Genomic DNA, 11,931 nt, shown 5'->3' on the forward strand with positions numbered 1-11,931 from the left:
AGGTCATTAGGATAAAGGCAGGAAGAGGAGAGGACAGTTAAGTGTGCTGTTGAAAGGACAGTGGAAGGAGGAGCTTGGCTTGAGCAGAGTTAGGTTGAGGGAATAATGGGAGACCTGGCAGGAGTGTAGACTGCCTCAGCCCTTGGGGGTCTTGAATACCACGCTGAGGAGCTGGGCAGAGTGAGGTCGTTAAGAAAGCAGGATCCAGACTCATAGTGCCTATGTGCATATACCACTTGTTAGATGTGTGATCCTGGGAAATGTACCTAATTTCTCTACACTTGAGTAAAAGAGAAATAATAGTATCTCCTTTATGGAGAAATTGTGAGTACTGAATGAATTAATATATGTATGTTAATGCGACGGCTGGGCGGCTCAGTTGGTTAAGCGTCTGCCTTCGGCTCATGATCCCAGGCTCCTGGGATCGAGTCCCACATCGGGCTCCCTGCTCAGCGGGGAGTCTGCTTCTCCCTCTCCCTCTGCCTGCCGCTCCCCCCTGCTTGTGCTCTCTCTCTGACAAATAAATAAATAAAATCTTTTAAAAATATATATGTATATTTATATGTAAGAATATATTTTTAAGATAAAACATTGTTAATATACATTTTATATGTGGATATTGTATACATAGGCAAACATAAAATAATATAAAGTAGATTATGTATAGCATGTACTGGGGTTACTCTTCTTGCTTTTATTTTTAACTCAATGATATAGACATTTTTCTGTGCCAATAAATGTAGATTTCCATCATTTTAAATATCTTTGTAGTTTTCCACTGATAAATATGCCATAATTTGTTCACACTTGAAGTGTCTATTACTCTAGTATGTAAAAATTGTATATTAATAGGGAAGGTATGAAAAACTATATAACTGCACTCCATTTACATTTTTCTTTCTTTTTGTTTGTATTTTCTAATCTTTTCATAATGAATGTATCTTACTAATGTTATAAAGGCATAATGAAAGGAAAAGGTAAAAGGTATTTAAAAAATGCATGTCTGATTATTCTAAAAATTTTATTTCTGTTTTCATTAACTTCCCTCTCATAAGTGGCCAAAAACCTGAACAGGATACAGGAAGGAAAGAGAAGAACATTTCTAGCTTTCTACTTGGACAAATAGAATCATGACCGTATTTTCTGCACCCACTGATATTAACTCTCTCTATTCTAAAGTTCCTTATCTAAAGCCATGATTCCCAGACTGAACTCTTGCTGGGGTCAGGTAGGTGTCAGGAAGTTGCTTCTAGGGGCCACCAAGAGGATGAAAAAACAAGAGCAAAGGAAAGGATGAAGAGAGTAGGATCCTACCCATTATCGATCAAAGCAGTTCCATTTCTTTGTTAAATAGGGTTTCTGGGATTAATCCACGTAACACTCACTGCAATCTAGATAAATGCTCTTTCTTTCTGATTTAGGTTTTCTGGCCATATCTCAGACACCCTGGCTTTCACAGGACCCACCGAGAAAAAGTTCTGAAGCACAATAGTCAGCAAGAAGTATTGGATTTCCTCTGCTCTGAATGTAGAACCATTAAGATGAAGAAAACTACCCAGAGAGTTAATCTGTAAGAAGTACTAAAACAGTACTGGGTAGAAAAGAGAGAGTATCTTCACTACTATCTTCCTACTCCATCCTTCTGGCAGTCAGCACTTAGCTTCTCCTCTAAAGAAATGGTGAACAAATATTTAAAGACCTTTGAGTTGAAGTGGTACAAAAATAGGAGCCTATCTAAGGGAAGTATATGTCCATGTCTGGGCTGCATGAATGATCAATCAACTGTGCAAGAAAATGTTAACCTTGTTCTTTTAGAAAGCACTAAGGTCATGAGTCTTTTGGCTGCAATGGTAATCACCTAGAAGTTGAAACTACCTTATGTAAATTATTGGTATCTTTCTGCCTTGCATATATGTAATAGTATATCAGTTCTCTAGTACTTTCATAAGTGCAAATACCTTCTTACTTAAAATGGGTAATTCTATCTTAGAGGAATGCGACAGTATTTTCTAATTTGCCTGCCCCTTTTCTTTGCCTCAAAGTATCAACTCAACATTCAGCTTGCAATAGGTAAATGGATGAATCCATCCAAGCTTTGCCAAGACCCTCTGATGCTGGGTAGGGCTCTCCTTCCACAACCCTGATCCCTTCCATTAACATCCTCTCTGGTCTTTCATTTAAAAATACTAGATTGGCTGTTATGTACCAGGAGCTATGACCATGCACTGAACTTGAGAAGTGAAAAATAAAGTCCTGCCCTCAGGGAGACTCAGTCCTTGTGGGAGGACAAACACATACAAATACATCTAAGATACCATGTGACTTGGCTATAATGGAGGTTGTTACAGGTACAATAGGAACACAGAGGAAAGAAAGTGTCAATCTCCAAAAATTGACTTCACTTGGAAAGTACTCTTGAGTAACAAAATACACAAAAATGTTCCTAGTCATTATTTCTGGGTTGGTGAATTCAGGATATTTATTTTCTTCTTTATACTTTCTTCATTTTAAAAACAATATGCTCAATTTGGAAGGAATGTGTCCTTGTCTCACCACTTGACTTTTCTGGGACCTACAGCTGAATGACAGATTAAGCTCCATGCCTGGTATCTAACTTGTTTAGCCCAAATGATGGCTGGCTAAAACTGCAGCAGGCATTCTTTTACAAACCCCATCACACCCTCAGCACATTCTGCTTATACCCTGACCAAGGAGGGAGAGGGTCTTCTCTACCTACAGAGAATTGAACAGAGCATTAAGAACTACAACTTACTTCCATCAGCCTTAGGAGGCATGGAAGTTCCTCCTATATCTATAATGCAAGTGCTAGGCATAGTTCTTCATTTTTTTTGTTTAGAGAGAAATTAGGATAGGCTGCTTCAAGGGGCCACAAGCCAGCTGTGGTGGTGGTGGTGGTTGAGCTGACAACTGCAGAGTAGTATGATTTTTCTTTCCATTTTAGCAAGTGAGGCAGTCATCCTCAGGATAAAAACAAACAAACAAACAAAAAACAGCAAACTCATATTTTCCTCCAGTGTCTGTTGTGTAGAAGCAGCGAAGTCAGGTTGTAGGATTTTTCTATAATTGGTGGCTTAAGGGCTGGTGCGGAAGAAAAATACAAATGTTGCCAAGTGCTTGTAGGGAAATATTTCAAGTGGCAGACTAAGTGGTCCAGGCTTGGTAAGAAAGGAATTATGACCAAAAATGGCTGACAGAGAAAGTAGCAGAATTAAGAGCACTAAATGTGTCATTTGAGGTTCCAGCTTCTGGCACTGAAGAAGTGAAAATGCCATAAAGACTGATTATAAAGTCGTGAATTAGTAAGCTTTCAAAGATGGGGTAGTGCTGGGTGGCGCAAGGTACCAAGCAAGGCTACCAAAGTTGGACACTGAAGTTGATGAGAAATGAAGGTCATGGATTTGATGACATCAAAGAGCTGTGAGGTTAGGAGGATGAAGGTCATCAGTATGGGCAACAAACTGACAGGATTGATGGCAGATTTTAAGTGGAGAGGAAGAAGTGAACCTGAGTGACAATTTCCTTATGGAATATTATGAATGATCTGGATGTTGGTGGATGACAGTGAGAAGGAGTAGCGAAGAGACGCTGATGATCCCTCCCAACTGCAGAGATTAAGGTTTTAACAGAAAACCCAGCGTCATTATTCTCAGGGGTTAGTAAAGTTACTGTTTTGTAGGGAAAATGAAAGCTGGAGTTACCAAGGGTTTAGGAAAGGGTTTAGGAAAATTCTGAGGGGAAGGAATATAGAGAAGCATAGGGATAAGGAGGTGGGAGAAGGACCACTGGGTGGGATCTGAATCTCAGTGGTAACTGAATTTTACAGGGATGAGAAACATGAGGGAATTTTCCCTAAGTTTTTCATATTGCAACATTGCTGAGGTACATCTGGGTGATGCCATGTGGTATACTGCCTTGTACGTTCCCACGTCTTCACCTCCTCTTCTCTTCTTGGAGACCAAATGGCTTATGTTAAAGAGTCTATAAATTTGATGTCAGGCCAAATCTGAAAATGTGTAGGTTATCTGACCTCTCAAGCTTCTGAATTTGCTATGAATTTATTTAAGTCACATCCCAGGTCCCTGATAACATTTGGGTGTGTGATTTCTGTTCTAAAATCTAACTTTGGATCAAGTCAGAGCATCAGAGAGCTGGACCTCACTGTTTCGTCCCTAGGCAGACTGCTATGAGGAGGTCTAATAAATTTGCTTTATTTATGAAAGAGATGGGGGAAAGATAACTCTGGCTGGAGTCTCAGTAATGGAGTGGATTTTTCCGGACAAGAAAGGAAGGGGGAAGAGTATGAGAGAATGTTGGCTTGAACTAGACTGGTCATGGTAGAGATAAAGTAGATGGATCCAAGTAGCTTTGGAAGTGGACGGCTTGCCGATGAACTGAATGAGAATTTGAATGTACTTCCAGAAATTCTACCAATTAGAAATTCATTGGGTTTGAAAGCTTCTTTTATAAAAATGCAAATACATCTAAGAGGCTTATGACTGGCGTGAGGGTGTAATTTAGTCTGAATTAGTTCCATCAGCTTATTTTCTGCTATCACCTAGCTGAAGTCAGTCATACTAAAGAGATGAGTTTTATTTGGGGAAAGAATGTTTTGCATAAAGGATATAATCATGGGTGGGACAGGAGGTGGAAGTCTTTGGAAAGACAGAAACATGAAGGAACACACAGGAGACACAGAGAGGGGATGTGAGCATTTGAGAGGACAAAGAACAAGCAAGCTGGCCTTCTCTGAAAGTTTGCCTGATTGCCTTGTAGAGACAAGTCCCCAGTCCTTAACAATGGCTTGTAGACTTGTTTGAAGGAGAATATAGCAGAGGGGAGGGAAAAAAAAAAAAGAAAGCAACAAAAATCCTGAAATGATATTAGGCATTGGCAATTTTCCATATTGCTTTGTTTAAATCCAAGCTAAGCTACCCAATTCCCTGACAATATTTCGCTGACATCATATGACAAATAGGAATTTTTAGACCTGAAATATTAAAAACAATCATCAGTGCCATGTGAGATAAATAACTCTTATTGATCAATGCTTAAAAATAATTTCAATTATGTTATTTTAAAGATACATTTTATACTTGATAGGAAACATCTATAATTTTTTAAAGTCCAGTCTTCTTTAGATACAACAAAAGATTTTTTTTATTGTTTTCCTTTTTCTTCATATACCCACATTTTATTATAAAAATGAGGATACAGATCCTAAAGTGTTCAATATGCTTCCTATGCATCAAGTCTGGGTACATTTCAAGCTTCACGTGAAAGCCAATGCTGAGAGCTAAGATAAAACTACTGGAAAGAATGAGTAATGCCCCCAAATTTGGCACACTTCTAACCAGGGCTTGTTGGATGATGATACTGCATAAAAAAGAACAAAAACAACAACTCACAACCCAAGTAAAACCATTTTCTGATGTCTTGTTTTATATTTATATCTTAAATATGGGAAAGAAATCTTTTTTACCTAAAAAACAAAGTTACTAAAAAGCAACAAAAACCATTAGCCAGAATTTGGGCCAACTAAAGTTATGAAACTGTTGTTTTTTTTTTTTTTTTTCAAAAGGCAAAGCATTAAATGGCAAGGTAAAAATAAATCTCTGTGTTAGCCAGTAAAAATTCCATGGATTTGTGCCTTTCAAAGTGAGTCACAAGTCTAATGGCAGGTACACTCAGCTTGGCGATGGAATGGAACAGACTGTGTTAATCTCACATGCTGTCTTCAAACACTCCTCTACCTCTGGCCCAAACTCTGTCCTGCTACACACGCACGGTTCCAACCACGTTTACCAGTATGATCCACCCTCCACTCTTAGCATTGCTGTCTCCACCCACTGCTTAAGATAAAGCCTGGGACGGCATGTCCGCATGAAAAAAATGCACAGTGGAATCATGGAATCTCAACATTATTAATCCTTGCCAAACTTTGCATGTTTATAGACAAGGAAACTGAAGCACCAGTAGGCTTTAAATCTTGCTCAGAGGGCGCCTGGGTGGCTTAGTTGGTTAAGCGACTGCCTTCAGCTCAGGTCATGATCCTGGAGTCCTGGGATCGAGTCCCGCATCGGGCTCCCTGCTCAGCAGGGAGTCTGCTTCTCCCTCTGACCCTCCCCCCTCTCATGCTCGCTCTATCTCGTTCTCTCTCTCAAATAAATAAATAAAACCTTAAAAAAAATTTAAATCTTGCTCAGAATTATACATTGATTAAGCTTCAGAGCTAGAACTTGTCAGGTATTCTTCTCTGAAACTATTGGGAGACACTTCTCCAGGCAATTTTCACATTTCTGTACATTTTGCAAACAGAGCCACTGACAATCTTTGTTCTGAACTATCTTTTCAAAGATATTTATATAGCAGATAGCCTTGAAAAATATAGATTGTGTCTTGCTCTGGAGCAAAGAGAAGGTTTTGTCCAGTATAACAAAAATAATGTCTCTCTCCGGAGCAAAGGGCAGGCATTCTCACTGCCCATTATAAAACATTCTAACTCCCTAAGGTCAGAGCTCGTCTACTGAAACGCAAACCACTAAGTATACAAGTGTCACCTAGCCCATTTCTCATCACCCTGTGGGAACTGGGATTCAGTAAGCCAGTGCAAATGCTGGTAGTCTGCCTACCACTATTGCTGTAAATAATAGAGCTGTTTGTCTCTGACCCAAGAGTCTCATGTCTTCTGCCTGTGCCCCGGGAAACAGTGGCAGGCAGACTTGTGAGCTTAGAAATAGGGTGAAATCTCAAACCCTTCACAGTTTTTGCCAGAAACATATTCACAGTTTTTGCCAGAAACATAAAACCATAGTGATAATCAATCATATAAAGAGAAAAAATATTAAATTTTGTGAGTCCTGTTGCTTGATGTTTTGAATCTAGGATGACATTGTTGGAGCGCTATGTGTTAGGTATAATATATATATATATATTTAATTTTTGTTAAGATTTTATTTATTTATTTGACAGAGAAAGACACAGCAAAGGAGGGAACACAAGCAAGGGGAGTGGGAGAGGGAGAAGCAGGCTTCCCAAAGAGCAGGGAGCCCTATTCGGGGTTCAATCTGTGGACCCTGGGATCATGACCTGAGCTGAAGGCAGATGCTTAATGACTGAGCCACCCAGGCACCCCAGGTATAATATATAATATGCTTTATTTTTCAAATCCAATTACACACACACACACACACACACACACACACACACATATATATAGAGGATCTACTATGTTTTTAAAATTTAACTTATGAAATGGGTTTCATTAGCCTCACTTTATAGATTAAAAAAGCAAACAGAAAAACTAACCACTTCTGAATCACAGAGCTAACAGGTGGCAGAGCTAAAATCCCTGGTTTCAAAAATTTGTGTCTTGTCTACCTCCAAATGAAACACAGCCTAAAATGGCACAGTCCATTTGGCTTTAAATAAAATGGCTCAATTATAAAGTAGTTTGCTTATCTTACCTCTTTAATAATAGTATATATTTAGGTACTAACATGTTGCTATCTAATCTGTAGTCAATATTAAATATTCAATATTGATAACAAATAGAATGTTTTTAATCTTGTGAATACTGAGTTTATACCACATAGTATATATTCGTAGCAACAGTCTACAACAAAATCTATTGTATACAAAGCTTAAATCAGAAAATAATCCTGTGGCCTATATGCTGTCCTCTAAAGCTACGCATCTAAGAAAATTATCTTTAGCTAGAGACAAATAACATGATAATTATTTTAATAACTTTAAATTTAAATAAAATTATTTATTTAAAAGGCAATATATTCCGTGCAATTATCCTGTTAGTCACAGAGCTAAATAGAAAATTGAAACACTAGACAGAGTGGAGAAAGGACTACATTATGTCTAGAACCTATAGATGTTCTTGAGGCAAAAATAATATTTAAAACAAAAGAAGACAGTTAAAAGCTTCTTAATGGCAGATAAGCAAAACATAAAATATGAGCTTATGTAAGTGTTGTTTGGGGAATTTTTTTAAAGTGGTAACCCACTTCTGGATATAAATGAGCTTTTATTCCTATGATTCTACATGTTCTGCTGACTCCAAAGCTAAAGAAACTTAATGTTTTGAATCAATCATTTTGAAATGTAAGTAGCAACAAAGAAAAACATACTTTAAAAATATGCAGGCTCTGTTCAAAATGTAAACAAATTCTTTTCTTCAAATTGCCTAAAGGATCCCTAGATACTTACTTATAATATATTAATGGAAATAATTATTTTACTTGCATCTCACAAAAACATTTTTTTTTAATAAAATAAAAAACTACCCAGCTGGAAGTTTACAGAAACAAAATGAAACAAAACTTAGAGATTATGGAGTCAGTTACAATTGCCATAGAAAAATAATAACTATAAAACCAAGTTTAGACAGCTATTTTTTAATTTTAGATGAATACCTTATATTGAAAGTTGAGTTGTTGATTCATTTTTACTTTATTTTAATCCTTGAGAAATGACAGTAGAAGACTGTAGTCTTTACGATGGGGCATACCAATGTAGTATATGTTTTGTGTGAAGCAGAAACTCCACGGAAAACCCTATGGGACATGAGGTTTCTGATCCCACTAGGACACAAGTTAAATTTTTAAAAATAGAATTGAAGCTCTGCAGATCTAAATTGTAATTATATACTGAAATACTTTCTAGGGCCATAAGCTGTTTAACATTAAATGGATTTTAAACAAGAAATTTGAGGAACCCTTTCACTCATGGGTTTTAAAGTAAGCTATAATTTGATCTCTGAAGACTCATAGACCATCTGATTTTTTTTTTTTTCACTTTGGGAATCGATTAGAAAATGAGATGGTAATTTTTGCCCCAAATTTCTAATGTTGTCAAGACATGGTATTACTCATTCAGTATCCTGTCTGAAACACACAGACAAATTGAGGGAATTTCAAAAAGCAGAAACACAAATTTGTTAAAATCAGAATTACTTAATCATGAAGAAATACATTTTTTTAAAACCTTGTTTTATATAATTAAGAAGTATTTTAATAATTATAATAATTGCTTTTAAAATAAAACAGCAATAATTTTCAAGACAAATACAAAAGAAGAAAGGAACATTCACCCAGAAAGTTAGAAGGCAAAACTGAAAGAAAGAATACCAATGCTATGCTTGTATTCCTTTTTATCAGGGTCTCCCTATGGGCAAAACCTTGTGGATTCTGGGAGATTTGTGATAGTGGAATGATAGACCAAGGAACTAAATATAAGGATCTGATATCTCAGATCTCATTATTTGGTATCTGCGGAAGCAGCCTACATAACTCACATGTTTATGCATAAGGAAGCAAACTAAAGATTACCTGGAAATCTTCTAATTATTTGACATAATCCTTCTTTTCTGCAAAGCTGATGCTGTATATCTGGTAATATATTTACCTGAAAGGAATGAAAAGATTCTAGTGAGTTAGGTATTCATGAATGTTAAAGCAAAGGAAATGCAAAAACCCACAGGGTAAAGTGGTGAACTATTGTCTACCCTGGCTACAACCTACCTTCAAATCTCTTCAAGTCAACATTCAAATCCAGAACAGTAAAGTGGTTTATTTGATAATATAAAACAAAAACTTGCCCTTAGAAAATTTTAAAATATTTGGGAATACTTCTGAAAACCTTGATATATTTCAAAGCCATGATATGTGCTAAAACTAAAAGGAAATACTTATGTCCTTATGGCAAATAGGGTAATACAAATAACTTGAAAGTTGACAATTATGCTTTGGCAGAAAATAGCACTAAACAGGGGCGGGGGGGAGGAAAAGATGGCAGAGGAGTAGGGGACCCTATTCCAACTGGTCCCCTGAATTGAGCTGGATATCTACTAGACCACTCTGAACACCCACAAAATCAGCCTGAGATGTAAGAAGCTATATCTGGATCTCTACAAACAGAATATCACAGGCAGTTGGTTTTGAGGTATGAAGTGGGGGGCCTTGATTCTGTGGGCAGATATTGGAAGATAAATGGAAGGGGGAGGGAGGCTTTGGGATCCTGCACCGCCGGTTCACAAAAGCTTCCCATGCTGGGGATGGGGCAGACTCAGACCAGTAGCGGTGGAAAAGGACTTTAGGGCAGCCCCCGGGACTGAAACCTGGAGCTGCAGGGGCACGTGTGTGAACTGGAGGTGGCTGGCGGTTTTAAAGCACAAAGGTCAGAGACATGCTCTGATCTGGAGGCGAGGACTGGGAGTGCTGCTGAGAGGCGCATAACCCAGGAGGCTGCAGTTTTTAGCAGCACAGACAGAAACGGAGATAGTGTGGCCTAGAGAGCTCACTGAAGAACAGACTGTGATCTCTCTGCTCTGAGGCAGAGGGTTGGAAATAGTCTCTTCTGCTCTGACTCTCGGAAGAGACACGGAAAGCCACCAGGGAAAGCCGCCAGAGAACAAAAGGCCCCCAAAACCGGTTTTCACTGAGCCCATCCCCCCCCCACAGGGGGCAAGGCAACTCTGCCCAAACAGGGTTGCCTGAGTAACAGCGCTGCAGACCCCTCCCCCAGAAGACAGGCTGGGAGAACAAGAGGCCAGCAACCCTAAAGTCCCTATAAAACAGGTGCATCTTGCTTGGGTTGTGGTCAATAATTTGAACTCTGTACATTCCCTCAACCACCCCTCAACAGAATGACTAGGAGGAGAAACCCCCAAAATAGTCAAGACTCAGAGACTGTGACTTCTGCCACAGATTTACAAATGGATACAGAGATAACCAAGATGTCGGAAATGGACTTCAGGGTAGCAGTTATGAAGACAATAGCTAGAATGGAGAAACTGATTAATGGCAACATAGAGTCTCTAAGGGCAGAAATGAGAGCTGAACTGGCAGAACTTAAAAATGCTATCAATAAGATCCAATCTAATCTAGATACTCTAACAGCTAGGGTAAACAAGGCAGAAGAATGAATTAGTGATCTAGAAGACCAATTGATAGAAAAGAAGGAAAAAGAGGAGGCCTGGGAGAAACACCTCAAAATCCATGAAAACAGAATTAGAGAAATAAGTGATGCCATGAAACTTTCCAATGTCAGAATTATTGGGATCCCTGAGTGGGTGGAGAGAGAGAGGACTAGAACATATATTTGACCAAACTGTAGCTGAGAACTTCCCTAATCTGGGGAATGAGACAAACATTCATGTCCTAGAGGCAGACAGGACCCCTCCCAAGATCAAGGAAAAGAGAACAATGCCCCGACATGTAATACTAAAACTTGTAAATCTTAGAACCATCTTAAGGGCAGTTAGGGGAAAGAGATTCCTTACATACAGAGGGAGGAACATCATAATAACATCAGACATATCCACAGAGACCTGGCAAGCCAGAAAGGGCTGGCAAGACATATTCAGGGTACTAAATGAGAAGAACATGCAGCCAAGAATACTTTATCTGGCAAGGCTGTCATTTAGAATGGATGGAGAATTGCAGAGCTTCCAAGACCAGCAGAAACTGAAAGAATATGTGACCACTAAGCCGGCCCTGCAAGAAATATTAAGGGGGGTTGTATAAAAGGATAAAGACCCCAAGAGTGATATAGAACAGAAATTTACAGAGACAATCTATAGAAAAAAGGACTTCACAGGCAACATGATGACAATAAATTCATATCTTTCAATAATCACTCTCAACGTGAATGGCCTAAATGCTCCCATAAAATGGCACAGGGTTGCAGATTGGATAAAAAGACAGGACCCATCCATATGCTGTCTATAAGAGACTCATTTTGAACCTAAAGATACATCCAGACTGAAAGTGAAAGGACAGAGATCCATCTTCCATGCCAACAGACCTCAAAAGAAAGATGGGGTAGCAATTCTTATATCAGACAAATTAGATTTTAAGCTAAAGACTGTAGTTAGAGACACAGAAGGACACTATATCATTC

General features: G+C 38.4%; 1 protein-coding gene across 6 annotated transcripts in view; it reads right to left on the reverse strand.

The window, feature by feature from the left end:
* CPED1 (cadherin like and PC-esterase domain containing 1) overlaps positions 1 to 11,931 on the reverse strand; it is a 254,947-nt gene that overhangs the window by 182,389 nt on the left and 60,627 nt on the right. For all 6 annotated transcript variants that reach the window (XR_014139160.1, XM_081800192.1, XM_081800193.1 and 3 more), the window contains one exon: positions 9,360 to 9,435. Coding sequence is in view for 5 of the 6 variants with exons in the window: in XM_081800192.1 (XP_081656318.1) it covers positions 9,360 to 9,435 (76 nt within the window). In the remaining variant the exon portion in view is untranslated. The remainder of the gene's footprint in view (positions 1 to 9,359; positions 9,436 to 11,931) is intronic.

This window comes from Leptonychotes weddellii, chromosome 12 (assembly GCF_054177405.1).
Source record: "Leptonychotes weddellii isolate Sample4059 chromosome 12, ASM5417740v2, whole genome shotgun sequence".
NCBI classification, from domain to species: Eukaryota; Metazoa; Chordata; class Mammalia; order Carnivora; family Phocidae; genus Leptonychotes; species Leptonychotes weddellii.